Below are 23,940 nucleotides of genomic sequence, written 5' to 3'. Positions count from 1 at the left end.
GCAGAACACAATAACACTGCGGGAGTGATTCCCCCATCCACAGGTCAGCAGGTGAGAGGGTGTGTGGGGACAGGCTGGGGAGAGAGGCCTGTCAGCAGGGGGGGTGTGAGGTGGTCATGCAGGGATATCAATCAGTGGGTGGGGGGAGTAACTGGGGGTAATATCTTTTGGAGTTGGGTCTTTCATCTGCAGGTTGGGAAATGGTCACCTGTGATATAAGTGGAAGGGAGGTGGCTAACATGGGAAGTGGCTGGGGAGTGATCTGGTTGGTGGTGAGTGTGATATGGATGATGTGCTTCAAGTTTCTTTTACTTTTGCGGTAATGCTTACTGCCCTCTGAAAAGTAATCTGTGGTGTATTGCTTTTCAACGAGTGGTATAGTAGCAGCTGACAGGCGTTCATGAGATGCTACTGCCACCTCCTTGTTTCGTTTTTTTACATTGCTGAATGGTAGTTTTACATTGTTGGACTATGCTGCTATTGCGAGCAAATTTGGCTTGCAGTTGCAGAGTGGCCCCATTGAAATCAATAGGCGAGTTTTAAAGGAGATTCTGCCTGTCATACTCTGCAGGCGCCAAGCTGTCCATTGAGCTCAGTGCCTCTAATAAGAAGTGAGGAGAGGCACTGTGAGCTCATCCTCTCAGTCTGCTTCAAACAGAGTGTGTCAGCTTGTATTTAAACTGGCCGCTCTGTATGTAGCTTCTGACAGGCTGCGCAAGGAGCCCCGTATCTCCTCAAAGTCAATTGTTTGTTTTTTTTTGTGATTTTTTTTTTGGGGGGCAAATGGGCCTATCTTGAGGTAAGGGACCTGGAGCTGCAGCTCCAATAGCCCCTATGTTAATCCGGCCCTGACTTTTACCTATAGGTAAGCCTACAATAAGGCTTACCTATAGGTAGTGTAAATATCTCCTAAACATGCACAGTTAAGGAGATGTTTACTGTACATGCAGCCAGTGACATCACTGGTGCGTGCAAACTAAAGGAATGGCCAGTAATGCCATTCCGTCAGAGCTCTGTGCCATGACTGGCGGCTCCTGCATGCATACGCGGGAGTGACGTCATTGCTGCTCCAGACATTCACAGAGCAGGAGTTGGTGAACACAGAAGCAAGACCGATGAAGATGGAAACGGCCTCCAGCTCTAACATCTCGGCACGGGAGGGCTTCTTTTAAAGATAAGTTTACCATAATGTGCTAGTATGCAATGCATACTAGCACATTATGGCTTAGAAAAAAAAAAAACTTCCAGCAGTTTACAACTGCTTTAATGGTCAGTAATTCTTGTGTTGCTCTTGCACTTCCAATTTGATCAATTGGTCTGATTTTTATGTGCCTTACCTTCAGCACAACGACATACATCTGCCTGGCAGATCCTTCCCAGTAATTTGCTGCCTTCTTCAAAATGGTAGAATTTTGTGCAACGACTTTCTATAGGAAGAAACAAATTACAGTGAGAAAAAAAAAACAGAACAAATGCAAATAAACATTATTAATTTGTTATTAAAGTGTATAATATATAAAGCCTAAACTTTTTTAAATTTTTTGACAGAGTGGCAAAGTGTTGGCCCTCGTTGTCAGTTCTTTAATGCTGTCTGTGTCCCTGTTAAGAAGGCTTACCCTCTCTATTTGTTCAGGTGGTAAATGTTAAAGGGACTGGAAGTGATGTCGAAAATCGAAAATATTCAAATGTCACCAGAACAGGAATAGAGGGGAATAGCTGTTCCAATGACAACCGTCTAAGGGACGATTTCCCCTTGCTTTGGAGATATTTAATCTCAATTTTATGTTTTTCTAAAGCACAGGAATTGAAGGGAAATCTCATCAATGGAAAGCAGAGGGCCAAACACAATTGACATGGGTTTTAATCCTAAACAATGCTATTCAAAATTAAAATGAAATTGGCTTTAGTTATAATTTAGGTATCTGGTATTACCTTGGCAATACCAGTGATGGCAGCTATAGTCCTCATATAAAAGGAGAAGACATGCAGACACAACAAGATCCCATGTACATGGGCTATTGTCTGTGTCAGAACTGATTTTTTTCCCCATGCAAACTAATGGGTATGCAAAAACAGCTTGAAGCAGCTTAGAAGGTGACCAAAAAGTCAAAGCCAGCCTTCCTCAAACTTTTTACCATGAAAGAACCCTTGATATTACTTTATGATCTCAGTGAACTAATTACTATATCTACAGATCACAGTACATTACTGTGCGTGTTATTGAAAAGAAACCCCTCTTTACAGATCGCTAAATTAGATTGTTGGTGTCAGTGCTTTTTTATCTGAGAGGCAGAATTGCTCATTGTTCAGAAAACCTTATGGAGGAACCTTGGTTGAGAAAGGATGGTCTAAACTTATATCAAATGTAAGGTAAATGCAAATGAATGTACACTGCGTTTGCCCATTTACAAAATCTCTTAGAGTGTTACAAGAATTTCTAGCTGGTTTTGGGAATATACTGTGCTGTATTTTTCTCATATCCACTTATATCTGTGGAACAGTAGTGATCAATAAGGTTTTGTCTGATTGATCGGTCCTATGATAGTGATCACGTGGAAGGTGTCTGCTGATACTGTTGGTCAGTGGTCTCCAAACTGCAGCCCAAAGGTCAAATGTGGTCCTTTGCTTGCTATTATCTGGCCCTTGGAGCACTCTTTCTCCCACTGACACCAACAATTGGGCAATTCTTCCATCCACTGACACCAACAACTGGTCACTATTTCTCCCACTGATGCAAGGCCCTATTCCTCAAACTGAAACCAGCGATTTGGACTCATCCTCCCAAAGACACCAGCGAAGGGGCGCTATGCCTCCCGTTGATACAACGATGGGGCACTATTCCTCCCACTAATACCAATGATGGGGCACTATTCCTCCCTCTAATACCAATGATGGGACACTATTCCTCACACTAATACCAATTATGGGGCATTATTCCTCCCATAATGCAAATGATGGGGCACTATTGCTCCTATTGTACTATTTCCCACTAATACCAATGATGGGGCATTATTCCTCTCACTGATACCAATTATGGAGCATTATTGCTCCTACTAATACCAATAATAGGGCACTATTCCTTCTACTAATACCAATGATGGGACACTATTTCTCCCACTTATACTGATGGTGGGGTACTATTCCTCCAACTATACCAATGATGGGGCACTATTCCTCCCACTAACACCAATGATAGGATACTATCCCCCCCACTAATACCAATCATGATACACGATTCCTCAAATTAATACCAATGATAGGGCACTATTTCTCCCACTAACACAAATGATGGGGTGCTCTTCCTCCCACAAATACCAATGATGGGGCATTGGTTACATTCATTGAGACCGGGACATTTTTTACTCCCACTGGGCAAAGTTCTGCCCCCCTAAAGTATGAGGGGCAGTAAACTGGACCTTTGTTTGGAAAGGTTGGAGACCTCTGCTATAGGAGATACACAACTGTCTTCTGTTTCGATATTAGAAGATAATCTCACTAATTCTAGATTCTAATTCTAAAGCTGGCCTTACACCTAAGAATTTCATTACAAAATTGCTGTTTTAAGAACATTTGTTTGATTATCTAAGAGTTAAAGGAGATGATTTGACAATTCATTTAAACCAAAGCTAGCAAGAAATTTGAAGGACTAGAAGGGGCATTTTTTGTAAATTTTTTTGTAGAATGTTATTGGAACAAACAAATTTCTAAAGTACTGAATTCACTTATGTGCATGCACTTGCAAAACTTAATTTGAAACTAGAACACTCATTCATTTAATCTACGAAAATCAAGACACTGACATGGTACACAAACAAAAAGTCATTTGATATCAGTCAAGTCCATGAAGGCACTATCAAATTCTTGGAAGAGTGATTTTTATATTACAGGTTTCTACAGGTGTAAGTCCTGCATTAGGACCAGCTAGTCTCAGTTTTGTTCTCAACTGCACTACTGCATTATCCACACAAATTAGTTAGGACAACCTTTTTTTAACTTTTTTTACCCCAGAGGAACCTTCAAAATCATTCTTAGGTTTTCTGTAAAACAAATTAATTGATAGTCAGTGGGTAAACCTCCCCTTATATTGGTGGCCAGTGAAAGAATGCTCCTTACAGTGATGGTCAGAATGCCACCCTTACAGACAAAAATATCATTGGTGTAATACAGCTGGCTCTGCCAAGTGGCACTGGCCCCAGAACTCTGAAGGTACCATCAAATGAAAGGTCAACCAGTTACAGCTCAATGAACCCCTCGTAGTCTCTGGAGGAACCCCAGGATTTCACAGAACCCTGGTTGAGAATGTCTGAGTTAGAGTAAACAGCTACAATGTGTGTTATTTACCTGGGGCGTAATAGTCATATACTGTAACAGAAGCTGGCTGGACAAGACCCACTTTAAAGATCTGATGGGCATAGAATTTCACACATTCCTGGCGCTTGTGAGAAATCTGAAATGTCAGAGGAAAAAAATAGGGAAAGTGACTAAACAGGCTACTATGACACTGCAGATATGAAAAAAAGAATTTCTGTAAGTAGTGTTCACACTTTATGCATGTATAACTCTATTGTTCTGTCCTGCTTATTTGTATTATTTCTGTTGTTGTTTTGAACTATATCAGGTTATTATTGTTTGATGTATGCTGACATCTAACGGCAGTTTTGGACCACTACAACTTGTTTAGTAATGTGATTTGGTATCTCCCACTGTCCTCTCCTCCTATTTAGCACTAATTAGTTTAGTCCTAGGTAGACTCTCACAGTTTCTTTCCATGTTCCCTCAATTGGTGTTAGTATTTGCAGAGACAGGGCTTAGGAAAGTCATTCTCTTCTTACATTTCAAAAGACTGTAAAAAAACATCCCCTCTACTACAATTAGCTGAAGTAAAATTGTGTTGAATTCAACTTCTGTGTCGTACTGAAAGGTTAAGCAGCCTGTGGACCATACTGTCCACACGGCTGGGTCTAAGGTGGTATGACAATGCACAAATCGACATTTGAATTAGAACACTTATTCACTCTTTGTATTTGCCAGTACTTATCTAGACATATGCTATTTTTTTATTTGTTATTGCAACCTTATAAAGTATCCATGCTTTGCTGCTCATTTTATGTCAATGCACGGCTGTGACCTAGCTTATAGTGATCAAAAACACAGACACTGCATGGCTTAATTTGTAATTCACTTATCTCAGCACTGCAGTTGTTCAACAATAACATTCACTGCATGACCTGATACTATTATGCCCCGTACACACGGTCGGATTTTCCGACGGAAAATGTGCGATCGGAGCGTGTTGTCGGAAATTCCGACCGTGTGTGGGCTCCATCGGACTTTTTCCATCGGATTTTCCAACACACAAAGTTTGAGAGCAGGCTATAAAATTTTCCGACAACAAAATCTGTTATCGGAATTTCCGATCGTGTGTACACAAATCCGACGCACAAAGTGCCACGCATGCTCAGAATAAATAAAGAGATGAAAGCTATTGGCTACTGCCCGTTTATAGTCCCGACGTACGTGTTTTACGTCACCGCGTTCAGAATGATTGGATTTTCCGACAACTTTGTGTGATCGTGTGTATGCAAGACAAGTTTGAGCCAACATCCGTCGGAAAAAATCTTAGGATTTTGTTGTCGGACTGTCCGATCAATGTCCGACCGTGTGTACGGGGCATATGAATGGCTAAATAAAGTACTTACAAATGTTTATGAAGCACAGTAGACATGTGCAGTTCTTTTTGTTCCGAATTTAAATTCAGACAAATTTTTAGTTATTTGGAAATTCAGATGTATCCGAATTTCCAAATTACAATAGTAGCAAATTTAAATGAATCCAAAGTGGCGAAAGACAAAATTTTGGACGAAATTAGAATAGTTTTCGAATCAAATTAGAATAGTTTTCGAATTGAAGTTTAATCATTTTCGGATCTATTTCAAATTTCCGAAGAGAAAAAATTGAATAGAAAACAAAGGAATAGAGTAGAAAATAATGGAATACGAAATAAAATAATAGAATATAATAGAGTAAAATGGAACAGAATACAAAATAAAGGAATAGAAAAAATAGAACAGAAAAAAATAGATTAGAAAATAAAGGGATAAAATAGAAAATAAAAGGATAGAATAAAACAGAACAAAATAGAATAGAAAATAAAAGAACAGAATTAAATAAAGTAGAAAAAAAGGAATAGAAAAATAGAAAATAATATAAAAATAAAAAAATAGAATAAAATAAAATATAAAGATTATAACCATCTTCTGAAATTCGAATTTCAAAGAGAATACATTTTAATTAGAATACAAAAGAAAGGAATAGAATAGAAAAGAATAGAATAGAAAAAAAGACTAGAATAGAATATAAAAGCATAGAATAGAATAGAAATAAAAAGAATAGAAAAGAATAGAATAATATAGAAAGAATATAACCTTCTTTAGAAATTCTAATTTTGAATAGAATAAATTCAAACTCGGATAGAATAGAAAAGAATAGAATAAAATAGAAAATAAAATAAAAGGATATAATAGAATTCAAGAAACAATAGAATAGATTCAAACCATTTCCCAAAATGTTAATAGAATTCATTTGAATTCGAATAGAATAGAAAAGAATAGATTAGCATAGATTAAAAAAAACAAAAGATTAGAATTGATTAGAATAGAAAAGAATAGAATATAACAGAATAGAATAGACAAGAAAAGAATAGAAAATAAAATAAAATAATAGAATAGACAATAGAAAAGAATAGAATAGAATAGAAAAAATATAACAATATAACCGTTTTCCAAAACTCGAATTTCGCAAAGAATACATTACGAATTTGAATGGAATAGAAAGGAATATAGTATAATAGAAAATAAAAGAATAGAATAGAAAATAAAAGAATAGAATTGAAAAAAACAATAGACTAGAATGGAATAGAAAGAATATAAAAATATAATCTTCCAAAATTCAAATTTCAAATAGAATAAATTTGATTTAGACTGGAATTTGATTTGAATGCAATTGATTCAAAGTTTTTCAGAGTTCAATTCGCTGGAATTCGTAGAATTCGAAATGATTAGAATTAAAATAAACAAAACTATTTTTGAAAACGAATTAAATTAACTCAACAAATTTAACTAAACAAATTTATGTAAACAACAAATCAAAATAAAACAAATTTTTTTGTTCTGACTAAAGCACAGTTGTGAAAATGTCACAGAAAAAAAAAAGTGTCACCACATGTATTTACTTTCAGATATATTTTAAAATGATCGTTCATATTACATACTTGCTGAATATACACTAGTTTGCATTAGCTAAGCAGATGGACAATTAAGAAATGATACAATAATGTATGTTCTCACCTTATCCAGGTATAACAGAAGTGTACCCTTGTCTGTTGCTCCCTTGTTAATCTCAAATTTGGAGATATATTTGTCCACACCTTTAGAGAGCTGTGATTGAGAATAAAGTGCATAGTTAGTAAAATACAAAAATGAGGTAAACCTTTTCTTGTTCTTGCTCCAGGAAACTCACCTTACTAAGGCTTTCAACGTCTGGAGCAAACCCAGACATCATGGAAATGTCAATAATAGACATGGTGGCGTCTCTGTCTTTCAAAAACCTACAAAAATGTGAAAGTAGCTGATTATCGTAAGGTAGAAGTACAAGGAAGGGAGGTCAAGGCAAAGAAAAGAGAGATACATTAATGCAAGGGAAAGAGAAAGGAGAAGGAAAGAAGAGTAAGCGAAGGAAACAGAAAAAAGAGAAAATAATGAGAAACAAAAGCAAACTGAAGGAAAGGGAATGAAAGGAAAGAGAATGGAAAGAAAACAGGAATCGAAAGAGGAAGTAAACGGGAAAGAAAAGAGAGATGTTAGAAAAGGAAAGCGATGAGAAAGGAAAGCAAATGGAAGTTAAAGGAAAGGAGAGGGAAAACAAATGTAATTAAATGGAAAGGGAAGGAAAAAGAAAGTGAAAGGAAAGAGAAGGTAATAGAAGCCAAATGCAAGGAAAGACAAAGGAAAAAGACAACAAAAGAAAGCAATGGAATGGGGAAGAAAAGTAACATGAAAATTAAGAAAAGGCAAGGAAAGACTAAGAAAAGGGAAAGGGAAGAAAAGGGAAAGGAAATAGAAGAAAAAGGCATGGAAAGACAAAGGAAAAAGGCAACACGGGAAAACAAAAGAAACAGAAAGGAAGGGGAAGTGAAAGGAAAGAGAAGAGAAAGGAATTTAGAGGACAACAAAGGAAATAGAATGGAAAGAGAAGGCAAATGAAAGCAAAAGATAAGAGAATGAAATAGAAGAGAAAGGAAAGGTAAGACAAAGGAAAGAGATAATGAAACAAAACAAAGGAAGGGGAAAAGGAAGGGAAGAGAGAGAAAATTTGGGAAGCAAAGGAAGGAGAATGGAAAGAAAAGGCAAATGAGAGTGAAAGGAAAGGGAGCTAAAGTAAAAAGGGAAAGGAAATAGAACAAAAAGGATAGAGGAAACAAAGGAAAGGGAAGAAAGGGGAAATAAAAGAAAAGGGCAAGGCAATATAAAGAAAAGCAAAGGAATGGGAAAGGATATAGAAGAAAAAGCAAGGAAGGAGGTGACAAAGGAAAAGGGAAGGGAAGAAAGGGAAAAGGAAAAAAAAAAGCCAAGGAAAAAAGAATAAAAACAAAGGAATGGGAAAGGGAAAGGAAATAGAAGAAAAAGCAAGGAAAGACAAAGGAAAGAGGTGACAAAAGAAAAGGGAAAATGAAGAAAAGGTAAAATGAAGAAAGGGGAAAGGAAAAAAGGAAATTCAAAGAAAAGCAACAGAATGGGAAAGGTAAAGGAAATAGAAGAAAAAGGCAAGGGAAGACAAAGAAAAGTAAAGGAATGGAAAAGGGAAAGGAAATAGAAGAAAAAGGCAAGGTAAGACAAAGAAGTAAAGCAAAGAAAAGGGAAAGGAAGGGGAAGTGAAAGGAAAGAGAAGTAAAAGGAATGTAGAGGGAAACAAAGCAAATAGAAGGAAAAGAGAAGGCAAACGAAAGTGAAAGGAAAGGGGAGAAATAGGAAAGCAAAGAGAAGACAAATGAAAGGAAAGACAAAATAAAGAGGCAACAAAGAAACAAAAAAAAAAGAAAAAGCAAAGAGAAATGGGAAGGAGAAGAGAGGAAAGCAAATGGAAAAGAAAGGAACAGAAAGAATAGGAAAGGGAAAGAAAAGGATTGGGAAATGAAAGGAAACACAGGGGAAATAAAGCAAAGATAAATGAAAGAAGAGGAAAGGAAAGAGTAAGGCAAGGGAAAGAGAGGAAAGGGGAGAACATGAAAGAAAAAAAACAAGAATAGGAAAAGGAAGGAAAAAGGGGGAAAATGAAAAAAATAAGAAAGAAAAAAATGAAAGTATAGAAATAAAATAGAATAGCTAAAAAAAGGAATTGTATAGACTTTGCAAAGTCATAATTCTGCAGACTCTAATAGTGGCTTAAAAAAAGAAGCCAAAGCAATTCCAGTCATAAGTAGACTGGTGGCCTTGCTGACCTTATAGGTTCCCCTGATCCCTAAAGCAAAACCAAGAGCAAATATTAACATAATTACCCTACAGTAGGGATGAGCCGAACACCCCCCTGTTCGGTTCGCACCAGAACATGCGAACAGGAAAAGTTCGTTCGAACACGCGAACACCGTTAAAGTCTATGGGACACGAACATGAATAATCAAGAGTGCTAATTTTAAAGGCTTATATGCAAGTTATTGTCATAAAAAGTGTTTGGGGACCTGGGTCCTGCCCCAGGGGACATGGATCAATGCAAAAAAAAAAGTTTTAAAAACGTCCGGTTTTTCAGGAGCAGTGATTTTAATAATGCTTAAAGTCAAACAATAAAAGTGTAATATCCCTTTAAATTTCGTAGCTGGGGGGTGTCTATAGTATGCCTGTAAAGGGGTGCATGTTTCCTGTGTTTAGAACAGTCTGACAGCAAAATGACATTTCAAAGGAAAAAACCCATTTAAAACTACTCGCGGCTATTGCATTGGGGGTCCGACAATACACATAGAAGTTCATTGATAAAAACGCATGGGAATTCCCTACAGGGGAACCCCGAACCAAAATTTAAAAAAAAAATGACGTGGGGGTCCCCCTAAATTCCATACCAGGCCCTTCAGGTCTGGTATGGATATTAAGGGGAACCCCGGCCAAAATAAAAAAAAAAAATGACATGGGGGTCCCCCTAAATTCCATACCAGACCCTTCAGGTCTGGTACGGATTTTAAGGGGAACCCCGCGCCAAAAAAAAACAAAAAATGGCGTGGGGTCCCCCCAAAAATCCATACCAGACCTTTATCCGAGCACGCAACCTGGCAGGCCGCAGGAAAAGAGGGGGGGACGAGAGCGCCCCCCCCTCCTGAACCGTACCAGGCCACATGCCCTCAACATTGGGAGGGTGCTTTGGGGTAGCCCCCCAAAACACCTTGTCCCCATGTTGATGAGGACAAGAGCCTCATCCCCACAACCCTGGCTGGTGGTTGTGGGGGTCTGCGGGCAGGAGGCTTATCGGAATCTGGAAGCCCCCTTTAACAAGGGTACCCCCAGATCCCGGCCCTCCCCCCTGTGTGAAATGGTAAGGGGGTACTTACCCCTACCATTTCACTAAAAAACTGTCAAAAATGTTAAAAATGACAAGAGACAGTTTTTGACAATTCCTTTATTTAAATGCTTCTTCTTTCTTCTATCTTCCTTCATCTTCTTCTTCTGGTTCTTCCTCCGGTGTTCTCGTCCAGCATCTCCTCCGCGGCGTCTTCTATCTTCTTCTCCTCGGGCCGCTCCGCACCCATGGCATGGGGGAGACTCCCGCGCTTCTCTTCATCTTCTTCATCTTCTTCTTTTCTTCTCTTCTTCTCTTCTTCATTTTCTTCTCCGGGCCGCTCTGCACCGAATCCATGCTGGCATGGAGGGAGGCTCCCGCTGTGTGACGGCGTCTCCTCGTCTGACGGTTCTTAAATAATGGGGGGCGGGGCCACCCGGTGACCCCGCCCCCCTCTGACGCACGGTGACTTGACGGGACTTCCCTGTGACGTCACGGGGAATGCCACAGGGAAGTCCCGTCATGTCCCGTGCGTCAGAGGGGGCGGGGTCACCGGGTGGCCCTGCCCCCCATTATTTAAGAACCGTCAGAGGAGGAGACGCCGTCACACAGCGGGACGGCCCCAGCATGGATGCAGAGCATCCCGGAGAAGAAAATGAAGAAGAGAAGAAGAGAAAAAGAGAAGAAAAGAAGAAGAGAAGAAGATGAAGAAGAAGATGAAGAAGATGAAGAGAAGAGCGGGAGCCTCCCCCCATGCCATGGGTGCGGAGCGGCCCGAGGAGAAGAAGATAGAAGATGCCGCGGAGGGGATGCTGGACGAGAACGCCGGAGGAAGAACCAGAAGAACCAGAAGAAGAAGAAGATGATGAAGGAAGATAGAAGAAAGAAGAAGCATTTAAATAAAGGAGTTGTCAAAAACTGTCTCTTGTCATTTTTAACATTTTTGACAGTTTTTTAGTGAAATGGTAGGGGTAAGTACCCCCTTACCATTTCACACAGGGGGGGGCGGGATCTGGGGGTCCCCTTGTTAAAGGGGGCTTCCAGATTCCGATAAGCCCCCCGCCGGCAGACCCCCACAACCACCGGCCAGGGTTGTGGGGATGAGGCCCTTGTCCTCATCAACATGGGGACAAGGTGTTTTGGGGGGCTACCCCAAAGCACCCTCCCAATGTAGAGGGCATGTGGCCTGGAACGGTTCAGGAGGGGGGGCACACTCTCGTCCCCCCTCTTTTCCTGTAGCCTGCCAGGTTGCGTGCTCGGATAAGGGTCTGGTATGGATTTTTGGGGGGACCCCACGCCGTTTTTTTTTTTTGGCGCGGGGTTCCCCTTAAAATCCATACCAGACCTGAAGGGCCTGGTATGGAATTTAGGGGGACCCCCACGTCATTTTTTTTTTATTTTGGCCGGGGTTCCCCTTAATATCCATACCAGATCTGAAGGGCCTGGTATGGAATTTAGGGGGACCCCCACGTCATTTTTTTTTTTAAATTTTGGTTCGGGGTTCCCCTGTGGGGAATTCCCATGCCGTTTTTATCAATGAACTTCTATGTGTATTGTCGGACCCCCAATGCAATAGCCGCGAGTAGTTTTAAATGGGTTTTTTCCTTCGAAATGTCATTTTGCTGTCAGACTGTTCTAAACACAGGAAACATGCACCCCTTTACAGGCATACTATAGACACCCCCCAGCTACGAAATTTAAAGGGATATTATACTTTTATTGTTTGACTTTATGCATTATTAAAATCACTGCTCCTGAAAAAACGGCCGTTTTTAAAACTTTTTTTTGCATTGATCCATGTCCCCTGGGGCAGGACCCAGGTCCCCAAACACTTTTTATGACAATAACTTGCATATAAACCTTTAAAATTAGCACTTTTGATTTCTCCCATAGACTTTTAAAGGGTGTTCCGCGGCATTCGAATTTGCCGCGAACACCCCAAATTGTTCGCTGTTCGGCGAACTTGCGAACAGCCAATGTTCGAGTCGAACATGAGTTCGGCTCGAACTCGAAGCTCATCCCTACCCTGCAGCCTATCTATGTAATCTATTTTGTATTATTATTATTGAAAATCCACCGAATACCAGAAATATGGTGGAAAGTGGGAGAAACTGAGCTGTAAATCAGTTTTCTATCTTGAACAATCAGTTAGAAAATGGAAAAAACAGTGCCCTTTCCACCCCAGATCAAAATTGGCGGAGGTAGAGAAGCAGTTACACTTGTCATGTCTATGCAAGCCAAGATTCCCAAGCACGTAAAGCCCCTCTAAGGCACCCTTAGACTTTCATTTTGTACCTCCCCGTCTTGCCTCAGGAGTCCTAAGCGGTTAGGAAAATTATAACTTTCTGTAGGTAATTTCAACTATTTGTTATTTTAAAAGAATCCTGCTGGATTTTTTAAAAGCATCATGTAACAAGAATATTCATACCTTGCACAGATCTCAAGTGAGATAGTCGAACTAGCCCCTTCTGGTCTCTTAGCTGTAAGAAAATAAATATTAAGTACAATGACTTCACTCACGATTTTTTATATTAGGAAGTAAATTTTTGTTTTGCTGATTTGTGATGGATTTTGAGAGGTAATATCCTACTGTATGTCAAATAAAGGATTGTACGTTTTTTGCTTCTTTTAGTAACTTTACAAGTATAGGGCCCTTTACACACATACACCTTGTAAGTACCCAAGAGTTAATTCTTGACATTTCATAATATATAATAACTAGTATACTCCAGTCAAGTGACTATGCCTAGGCCCGAGAAGAACATCTTGGAAGAATAATATCATCTGTTTGCTGAGGGCAGGAGGAAACATGTTCTCAGTCTTCTCCCCTTTGCTGATCACTCACTGGATCTTAAGGTGAGAAACGCATAAGGGTGCTGATATGTGAGATGTGCATACAGCCAAGGACTTAAAAGTTATTGTGCATGCATAAGGTTTTACTTCACTTCATCATTTTCTGGGCCAGTATATTAGTGCAGGAAATATATTTAATGATTTTTAGAGGACCAAGATATTCCACAGGAATTTACACATAACATAGAGCCCTTCTAAAACCCTTTCTTGACCTAACTCCAAGCTCTGCTCAGATCTACGATAACACTTACACAGCATATCAAAACCAAGACTGTAAAAGGTCACCAAGCATCACACTTACCATGCTCTTCCTCTTTAAGCGTGATTGTCAAATCAAAGTTTTTGCATTGCCGTTCTTTCTCTGTCACAATTGCATGATATACTGACATGACCTGAGAGAAACACACACATTTAGTTGATATGGGTTTGAGGCATTATAATAGTAATAGTAACAAACGTAGAATCAATTCTCCTTTGCACTGTCTAGTCTTGTTAAAAAAATGACAAAAACTGTCAATGTGGAAATTGTGGCTCCTAGAGTCACATGGGGCAGCAACATCCAATGGGATAGCTTCCCTAGTGACCCAGGAAATCACAGAGGAACCATGTTCTTCTAGACTTCCTCACCACCTGCTGTGGAGAAAATAGACTGCACCTGCCTACATATGATTATCAAAATTCTTCAACTACAGTATTTGTAGCTTTTGACTTTCAATTTTTGTACAAATGCCCAAAGCTTTTTCTTAAGGAAGAAAGTGGCATATCACTCTTATTGTCAGATAAAGTTTCTTTATTTTTCAAAGTGTTTTAGATATTGTTTGGAAACATAGAAGAGTGATTTTTGCCCCATTTTGTGTCTGAGTATAGGTCTGTTGATAGTTATTGTATGACTGACTCACTATATCTGCTGGAAGTCTACTCCAACTACCAACTACTCTTTCAGCAAAATAACACTTTCTAAGATTAGTTTTGAACTTTCCTTTTGCTAGTTTGATCATGTTCTTGATCTTAGCTTCATATTGAACATAATGCCCTCCTGAATTTTATTTACACCCTTAATGCATTTAAAAGTTTCAGTCATGTATCCCCTTTCCCTTCTCAAAAGTTTATTAAGATAAATTGGCACTCCAGAAACACTTTGGCATTTTCTGAAATGTAATTCATTGTATCTTGCAAGAGCCTGCTGCGCTATCTTCTCTAATGGTCTAAAGATAAGCATTGTGTTGTCACTGCCCCCTTAGTAGATTTTTCATAGGAATATATGCAGAGTACACTCTAGAGAGTGGAATTAAGAGTTCAGCCTACTGCAAATCCTTGCCTCTCACATCAGGACAGGAATTATGGAAAGTGCACTATGGCTATAGACTTCAGAAGATATCTGAGGGAGATATCTTCATCTCTATCTTTGTATCTAAAAAAATAGACATTTGTGGAAGGAGTGCTGCTTTAACAATGTATTTACAAAATGATGATGCTTGAAAGATATCTCCTTATGCATAGCCTCTTCATAATTTAGATTTCAGTACTTGAAAATTAAAGTGGTATGACCTTACCGTCAGTGTTCCTTGTCCTTTGCCTTTTGCGGTCACTTCAAACTTTTTGTTCAGTCGGGTCTGCAAGCAAATTTAGTTTGTGTGAAATAGTCCATAGTCCAATTTTAAAGAAAATTTGTCAAATTAGAAGTAAGATTACAGATTGAAACAAAGTAAATCACTTTGACTTCAACTTAACTTAAATTTGTGTTGTCAGTAATCAGCTGTGAAGAAATTTACCGCCTGACCCTAGACACTATCTCCCAGCTCCAGAGAGTGCATAATAGTGTCAAATACACCTTAGTAAAAGTCAGTGGCGGCCCTTCATTAGGGGCACAGGGGTGCCGCCCCCCCTAATCCATGCACCCAGCACCAAACCTACATGCAGGGCGAGGGACGCATGGATTCCTATGGGGTTTTTTTTTTAGCACGTGATTAGAGCCAAAGGCTCTTATTGGCTTCAAAAAAGGGTAGGCTCGGGGTGCAGAGCACTGCGCCCTGAGCCCACCCTGTTGTGTGACATTAGCAAATTAATATTCGCTAATGTCTTTCTGTTTCTCCTCCCAAGCAATCATCAAGATGGTCCTGAGACCCCATTGGTCGGAAGTCCTAAGACCCCATTGGCCCAGGAGTCAGAAGACCCCATTGGCTGGGAGGAGAAGCGATGGCCGGGACCCAGAGGAGAGAAGCGATGGCCTGGACATGGAGGAGATAGAGGGGGGAAGCTGCCACCACAGCCGTGACCTGCATGGGATAAGTGCAGGGCTGAAAGTGAAAGTAAAAGTAAAAGAAAGTCCCAAATTTTAGGTTGTCCCCAGAAAAGTAATAGAGTAGAAATGTATTGGGGACATGAGCTCTAATGACCTAGGGGTCCCCAAGGAATTTCCCTAATTTCCCTAATTTGCAGAGATTATCTCTCACGTCCTGTTTGGCTCTGTTTGTGACACCTAGCAATAGGCAGCAGTGCCGCCTACCAGTGCCCACCAGCGTCACCCATCAGTGCCCACAGTGCCACCCAGCAGTGCCCACAGTGCCACCCATCAGCTCCCACAGTGCCACCCATCAGCACCCACAATCAGTGCCACAACAACAGTGCTGCACATCAGTGCCACCTATCAGTGCCAATCAGTGTCACCTAACAGTGCCCATAAGTGCCCATCAGTGCCGCCCATCACTGCCCATCAGTGCCACCCATCAGTGTCCCCCATCAGTGCCGCCCATCAGTGTCCCCCATCAGTGGTACCTATCAGTGCCCATCAGTGCCACCTATCCGTGCCACCAATCCGTGCCACCCATCAGCACCCATCAGTGGCCATCAGTGCCGCTTTATCTGTGCCCATCAGTACCGCCTTATCCGTCCCCATCAGTGCCGCCTTATCTGTGCCTATCAGTGCCGCCTTAAATGTGCCTATCAGTGCCGCCTTAACTGTGCCTATCTGTGCCCATCAGTGCAGCCTATCAGTGCCCTCCAGTGCCGCCTCATCAGCGCATATCAATGAAGGAGAAAAATTACCTGTTTGCAAAATTTTATAACAAACTATGAAACATGATTTTTTTTTTTTCAAAATTTTCCATCTTTTTTTGTTTGTTTAGCAAAAAATAAAAATCCCAGCTGTGATTAAATACCACCAAAAGAAAGCTCTATTTGTGGAGAAAAAATAATAAAAATTTCATTTGGGTACAGTGTAGTATGACCGCGCAATTGTCATTCAAAGTGCGTCAGCGCTGAAAGCTGAAAATTGGTCTGGGCAGGAGGGGGGTTTAAGTGCCCAGTAAGCAAGTGGTTAATGGCCCTGTAATCTAGGTCTTCATTAAGACCCCTTTCACAGTGAGCAGCCCCGAGCATCAGCGGTAAAGCGGCGCTATTTTTACCGTCGCTTTAACCTCCGCTAGCGGCCAAAAAGGGGTTAATTCTGCCCGCAAAACATCGCTGCAGCGGCGCTTTGCCGGCGGTATAGCAGTGCTGCCCCATTGTTTTCAATGGGCAGGAGCGCTTTAGGAGCGGTGAGTTCACCGCTCCTAATGCACTCCAAAGAAGCTGCTGGCAGGACTTTTCCTGACGCCCAGCCAGCGCACCGCTCCAGTGTGAAAGTCCTCGGGCTTTCACATTGGGGAGACAGGAGCCGCTGTTTCAGGGTGCTATGCAGGTGCTATTTTTAGCGCTATAGCACCTGCAAAGTGCCTCAGTGTGAAAGGGGTCTAAATAGTTTCTTACTGTGTTTTTTTCTGCCTCCTTCTACCATCTTCCTGAGTGCCCGAACCTCTCCCTCTCGCCATCACTTGCCTTTGTTTGGAATGAGTAGTGCGCGTTAATTGTGGTCATGAGCACTGCTCTATTCACACTACACATGCCATAGTTCATAGTCCATCATGGAAGTAAGTAAGAGAGGTTGGCTACATTCCTAACATACAATGGGACTATGAAGAATGAATGTAGCCATTCACTTCAAAGGACTGCTCTATGCATGTTTGTTGCCCAAAAGAAGCTCCTGCTTCTTTTTAGGCAACAAGCCTATCATGATTTTAAAATGCTAATTTTGCCGCACAATTCCGTTGAGCGACAATCGCAGCAGAATCTCACCACGTTTGAGGTGCCATTAAAGTAGAACTATAGGCAAAAATGTTTTTATTCATTTTGGATAGAGCAAGGGAGGGTTATAACCCTTGTCATATTTGTTTCCGCCATCTGTGTCCCATTGCAGAGATTTCTCTTCACTTCCTGTTCCATAGCTAAACAGGAAGTGAAAGGAAATCCCTGCAAATGAAGGGAATTCCTTGGGGACCCCCAGGTCACTAGAACTAGTGTCCTCATTGGAAAATTTCCCCCTATTACTTTTCTGGCAACAATCTGGGGATTTTCCTTTACTTTCACATTCAGTGATAATGATAAACAGCACAATTAGAGAGGGTGAATCTCCTTAACGGGGGCACAGATAGCAATAAAAACTCACAGTTGTTCTAATCTATCTCTACTCTATACAAAACTAAAAATAAAGTTTTTTCCTTAGTTATACTTTAAGAGTAATGTCATCCAAATGCACATACATCATGCGTTTTGGTGTGATTTGGAATCGCTTAATGTGAACGGGGCCTTATAATGGCCATACATGGAATAATTTTGTATATGATTGTATTGCTGTATTACTGTCGAAAACATTATTCAATGCATCACACACCTAAGACTATATTGACTTATCTACTTTACTACGATTGGATTTTCCATCCAGGCCAATCAATTGATGACACTATCAATACTAGAGCAGACAGAATCTGGGGCAGCAGTGCATGGCAACCAATCAGATTCTATCCTCAGCTTCTTTAGATAAGCTTTGAAATTGAAAGCTAGAAGCTGAATAGTTGCCATGTACAGTTGCTCCAAACTCTGGCTGCTCTAGTTTTGATAAAATTCCCCCCATATATGTCTATTCAATAACACATAGGGATTGATTTACTAAAACTGGAGAATGCAAAATCTGGTACAGCTCTGCATAGAAGCCAATCAGCTTCCAGTTTTTTTTCAAAGCTTAATTGAACAAGCTGAAGTTAGAAGCTGGTTGGTTACCATGAACAGCTGCACCAGATTTTACACTCTCCAGTTTTAGTAAATGAACCCCATAGACTTAATCATATTGTCTGATTCTGTGATAAATCCCTCCATCAGATCTTTACGTGTATGGCCACCATTAGACAGTTGTCACTGGAACAGGTGTTACCATTAGAAGATCTTCCCATTAGCTCTTGTTCTGATGACACATTTAAAATGTTTCCATCACTTTTGGTCCTTATGATAATGGTAACCAGGACGAATAGAGAGGTTGAATCTCTCCCCCTGTCACTATTCTATCCAAAACAATAAAGTTTGTGCTATAGATACAGGATAAGCCCCATATAGAGGTGAGGAAGTAAGAAGTAATATTTCTGAAATTAACACTTTAATCACAAAAGCCTTGTCTATTCTATAGGCCCAACTATCACATATCCATTTTAATAAGTTCTTATTGATCTCTTACAAACATAGAGAGCATTTTCTGCTTGCTGTGTGTTATCATTATGGATTTGAACATTAATATCAATACCCTACTGTAGATATTAAAACAGAAGTTTTAATGGAACAAGCAAGGTCAACAGCAAAGTCAAGCTGAGATGGTTTAAGAAGAAAGTTGAAAACACAAGCTAGTAAATGATAAAATTAACTATTGGGCTCCAGTGTCTGATATATTTTAATGGAGTTGTTACCTATCACAATGTGAGCATGCTTCTGCACGCCTTACGCTGGCCATACATGGTTTGAAATTCGGATGCTTCAGCAGGGACTGGCCAAATTTTGATTCATGTATGGGCACCCTGGTTGTACAGAAGTCGATCTATTGATTGCCTTCCGTACGACCACCCTGTCGGGTTTTTCTGAATGATCAGTGCTGCTGGTTATAGCTGGCAACACTGATCATTGTGGTCTGACAGCAGAGAGGGCTGTCAGAGCACAATAGCAGGAGAGTGATTGGAACATTTTCTTCTCGTTCAATTTACCGATTGATCGGTTGAAATAGGTTACAGACAGGCACTTGCCTTGGGGTATAAATAGGTTACAGAAAAAGAAAAGGAGGGCGCACCGACCTTGTGCATTAAATGAGATTATGTTTCCGAACGCCTGCAACCCGGACATGACACTGGAGGGGTCAGATGGCATCCGGGTTGCAGGCGTTCGGAGAGGTAGTCTCATTTAAATAGGTTACAGACAGGCAAGTGATAGCAGGTGATCAGAGGAACAAGGGGAGGCTCCAAAACCAACAGAGAAGGCAGAATTAGAGCAGAACTTCACCCAAAAGGGGAAGTTACACTGTTTGCATCCTCCTCCCCTCCTCTTTAACAATTGGCACTTCTGAGAAAGGGAGGTGGGGGCGATTACCTAGTTTTGACCGACCTGGTTTTGATCTGAGAGGAAGTTTGCTCCCCCCTCTCCTTCCCCCACAGCATTCTGAGACACATCACAGGTCCCAGAAGATTTGTGGGACCATTCACAAACCGCAGTGTGGCTCGCGCATGCACAGTGAGGAACCAGCTCACTGTCAGTTTACCTTAGTTAAGATACTGGAGGTTGGACCCAAAACTGATTGAAGAATCAGCTTAGGACAGCGCTGGATCCCTGGACAGGTAAGTGTCCTTATAAAAGTTATCAGCTACAGTATTTGTAGCTGCTGAATTTGTAGCTGCTGACTTTTAATTTTTTGAGGGGGAGACTGGAACTCCTCTTTAAGCTGGCCATACACTAGTAGAATATTTTAGTTTGAAATTCTTCTTTTCATGATTGTTTGTTCGATTTTTTAATCGTTATTGGGGTTGAATTGACCGCAGTGATGAGCAGAATGGAAATTTGTTCTCAAACATGTTTGTGGTTTTTCTTTGGTAAAGTCCATTCATTCCAAAATCGAATATTATAAGCAAAGTAGTATGGATTGACAGGTCCTCAAACGTACTGAGAATTTTGTACACATTTTCATACATATGTTTGTACAAATGTTCATTTGAAAATCTACCAGTTCATGGCCAGTGTTAGGCTCAGATAAACTAGCATAAAGATATGCTGCCAAGGATTGCTAGACCAACAAGTGAGCTATTGCCAACTGCCTGATGGACAACTAGCTTATGGACAACTGGAAGACACCTGGCTGAAACGTGAGGATGTTCCTAGTAGTATTGCCTTATCCTTTAAGCAGGAAGTTCTGGTCCATTCAAGATTAGTGTTCTGAACCCTGTAACTCTTACCTCAGCAGAGCGTGCAAGCGGTGCGTTTTCAACATTAAGGCGGTAGTTTAAGGGACTTTGTCTTTCAGGAAGATGGATAGACACATCCATATCTAAAATTTCGGCATTTGGCACATCTATCTGATACTGAGCCAAAGCTTGGAACATAACGATGGTGGCCTATAAGACAATGAAGAAGAAAAAAATTTAGAAAATAACAATTTCTATCAACATATGCTTGATTCACAGTGATTGACACACAGTACTGTTGCCACCAGAAAGTGTTGGAGTTTTGTTGGCAAATAAGGCCTGGCATCCAGATATAGAAGGGGTAATGAAAGTCTCTGGGCTATATGCAGGCACCACCAGGTAGCTGCACTTTTTAATTGATAGATGCCTTATTTTTGTTTGTGTAGTGTACCTGGTCCCAAAACTGTTGTACTCCCCATCAATTTAATTGCACCATGCTTAAAAATACAATGCCGAAGAAGTGGTAGACAGGATACATTAAAGTGCTTCTCTTTTTATTAGTAGGGAATAGTTAAAACCTCTTTTATTTTGTTTCCCTTTCTAGGACACAAACAGTAAAAAGAAAGAGTCCAAAGTTCTCTGTCATAAGCTAGCATGCTATAAAGGAGGCCCTTTACTCTCTGCATGGAAGCAGTGGTCCCTATACAGAGATCTGACACTACCAAGCTAGAAATTTCCAATCAGTAGGAAGCATGAGTTTTGTTGTTTGCAGTGCTCTAGTTCTACCTCAGCAGAGTGAGTGTTGGACCTCTGTAAAGAGACCACTGTTTCTACTCAGAGAAGTGTTCTCCTCTGCAGCGTGCTGGCAGGGGAAAGGGAACTCTACAGACTGTGGCTGCTTTCTAAAGAAAATTAACTGTAATGCCCTGTACACACAGTCGGACTTTCTGACGGAATATGTACAATCAGAGCTTGTGTGTGCTCCATCGGACTTTTTCCATCGGAATTTACGACACACAAATTTTGAGAGCAGGCTATAAAATTTTCCGACAACAAAATCTGATCCTTTAAATTCTGATCGTGTGAAGACAAATCCGATGGACAAAGTGCCACGCATGCTCAGAATAAATTAAGAGACAAAAGCTATTGGCTATTGCCCCGTTTATAGTCCCGACGTATGTGTTTTATGTCACCGCGTTCAGAACGATCGGATTTTCCAAGAACTTTGTGCGACTGTGTGCATGCAAGACATGTTTGAGCCAACATCGGTCGGAAAAAAAACGATGAATTTTGTTGTCGGAATGTCAAATCAATGTCCGATCGTGTGTACAGGGCATAAGACTTTGCACTTTTTGGTTTAGTGCGCCTGGAATGCATTTATTTGATTTAAGCTGAAAGATGAGTTGGGCTCAAATTATTTTGTAAGAGCAGAAGATCCATTCATGCTGCTTACTTGTGTAGATCCATACACTGCTCCAAAGTATCTTTGTTCGGTCAACCAGCGTACAATATTTCCTGTGCCTTCATATTCTTTCAATTGCAATAGAGCAAGCAGAGCATAAGCTGTGCCCTCCAAAGAAATGAAGCGAGCTCCTGGTTCATTCCAATGTGACTTGTCTATCAGGGGAAAACACACAGAGTAAATCGTTAGCGCCGAACAATAGCATTCATTTAGCACAGTCACATGTTTTGAGAAATTGATAACATTTCACACCTAAGGCCTCATGCACACTGCAGCTGTCGAAAGCCTGTTTTACAGACATTTGACATTGTTTTTTCTGCCTCCAAATGCCCCTGTATGTTAGCCTAGGTGTCCATTCACACGAGTCTAAACGCATTTGAAAAATTAGGCTATAGGCACGTTTTTACCGCTCAGAAGAGCATAGTGTGCACAAGGCCTTAACCTCCCTGGCGGTATGATTATTTTGGATTTTAGGTGCTGAAAGCGGTACAATTATTTTGCATGGAAATTTGGCGTTTTATATTGTAGGTCTGTAATTCTTAACAATAACACACTTAAATCTGTCCAAACAAGAGTCTAGTAGATATCCCGGGTATGATAAAGTTTGAAACACAAAAACATAAATTATAATATAATAAATAAAAATAAATAATTAAAAAAAAATTAAAAATACAATAATAAAATAAATTTCCCCACGATTCACTATTGTCCAATTCTGCAAGTGATTCTAATTTACTATCGCTGTTTTCTAGCTGGTCTAAAGCCACTTTTGACGTAAAGGGACACTTTTTGGTTGCTATGGACAATCTCCAGTTTCCAGGCAGAAAGAACAGTATATATAACATAAAACTGCATGCAGGGCATAGGACAAAGCACTGGGGACAAAAGGGATGTGAAATCATTTCATACAGTACTGTAATCAGTAAGATTACAGTACTGTATGTGTTATGATTTTTACAATTTTTTGAATTTGCCGCCAGGCTCCGCCCCCATGCGTCGCGACGCTCACAGGGAACAGAGCCTGGCAAGGAGAGGCTTCGGAGGAGGACGGAGCCCACGGACACAGCGGGGGACATCGCAGGATCCCGGGGACAAGGTAATTAAAGCCACACCAGGATCCTGTGATGTAATCCCGAGTGTGGCTCGGGGTTACCGCTAATGGTCCTGAATTTTAACCCCCGAGCCACACTCGGGAAAACCGCCAGGGAGGCTACAGTGGAGTTCCACCCAAAAATGGAACTTCCACTTTTTGGAATCCTCCCCCCTCCAGTGTCACATTTGGCACCTTTCAGGGGGGAGGAGGGAGCAGATACCTGTCTTATACAGGTATTTGCTCCCACTTCCTGGCATAGATCACCGCAGCGTTTGCGGTGACCTACGCCACTTCCAGCGCCTACTCTGTCCTCCCCCGCTGTCTTCTGGGAGACAGAAGACAGCAGGGACCAGTGAGGACATGCATCGCGTCTCGCGCATGCTCAGTAGCGAACCAGAAAGTGAAGCCGCACGGCTTCACTTCCTGATTCTCTTACCGAGGATGGCGGCGGCAGTAACCGAGAGCCGATGGACAGATCGGCTTCGGTTGCCGACATCGCGGGCTCCCTGGACGGGTAAGTGTCCATATATTAAAAGTCAGCAGCTGCAGTATTTATAGCTGCTGGCTTTTAATATTTTTTTTTCTGCGGACCTCCGCTTTAAAAAGAACCTTTTTTAGACTAGTGTCAATATTCTCAATGCACAATTTCCTGAAAAAAGGCTTAGGAATTGCGAGTGCTGAAGCAACAACTAGCTGGAACTGGAGACATCACAGATCATATGCATATACTGTATATTCGCCTGCACACT

General features: G+C 40.9%; 1 protein-coding gene across 1 annotated transcript in view; it reads right to left on the bottom strand.

Moving 5' to 3' along the window:
- The window catches only part of C3 (complement C3), a 130,189-nt gene that overhangs the window by 14,604 nt on the left and 91,645 nt on the right, over positions 1–23,940 (bottom strand). The window contains exons 29-37 of the mRNA XM_073622812.1: positions 22,090–22,253; positions 20,688–20,846; positions 14,946–15,005; positions 13,694–13,784; positions 12,968–13,019; positions 7,519–7,606; positions 7,347–7,436; positions 4,342–4,447; positions 1,338–1,427 (exon numbers count right to left, since the gene is read on the bottom strand). Of these exons, the coding sequence (XP_073478913.1) occupies positions 1,338–1,427; positions 4,342–4,447; positions 7,347–7,436; positions 7,519–7,606; positions 12,968–13,019; positions 13,694–13,784; positions 14,946–15,005; positions 20,688–20,846; positions 22,090–22,253 (900 nt within the window). The remainder of the gene's footprint in view (positions 1–1,337; positions 1,428–4,341; positions 4,448–7,346; positions 7,437–7,518; positions 7,607–12,967; positions 13,020–13,693; positions 13,785–14,945; positions 15,006–20,687; positions 20,847–22,089; positions 22,254–23,940) is intronic.

This window comes from Aquarana catesbeiana, linkage group LG03 (genome assembly GCF_042186555.1).
Source record: "Aquarana catesbeiana isolate 2022-GZ linkage group LG03, ASM4218655v1, whole genome shotgun sequence".
Classification (NCBI taxonomy): Eukaryota; Metazoa; Chordata; class Amphibia; order Anura; family Ranidae; genus Aquarana; species Aquarana catesbeiana.
This window is presented reverse-complemented; position numbering and strand designations above follow the sequence as displayed.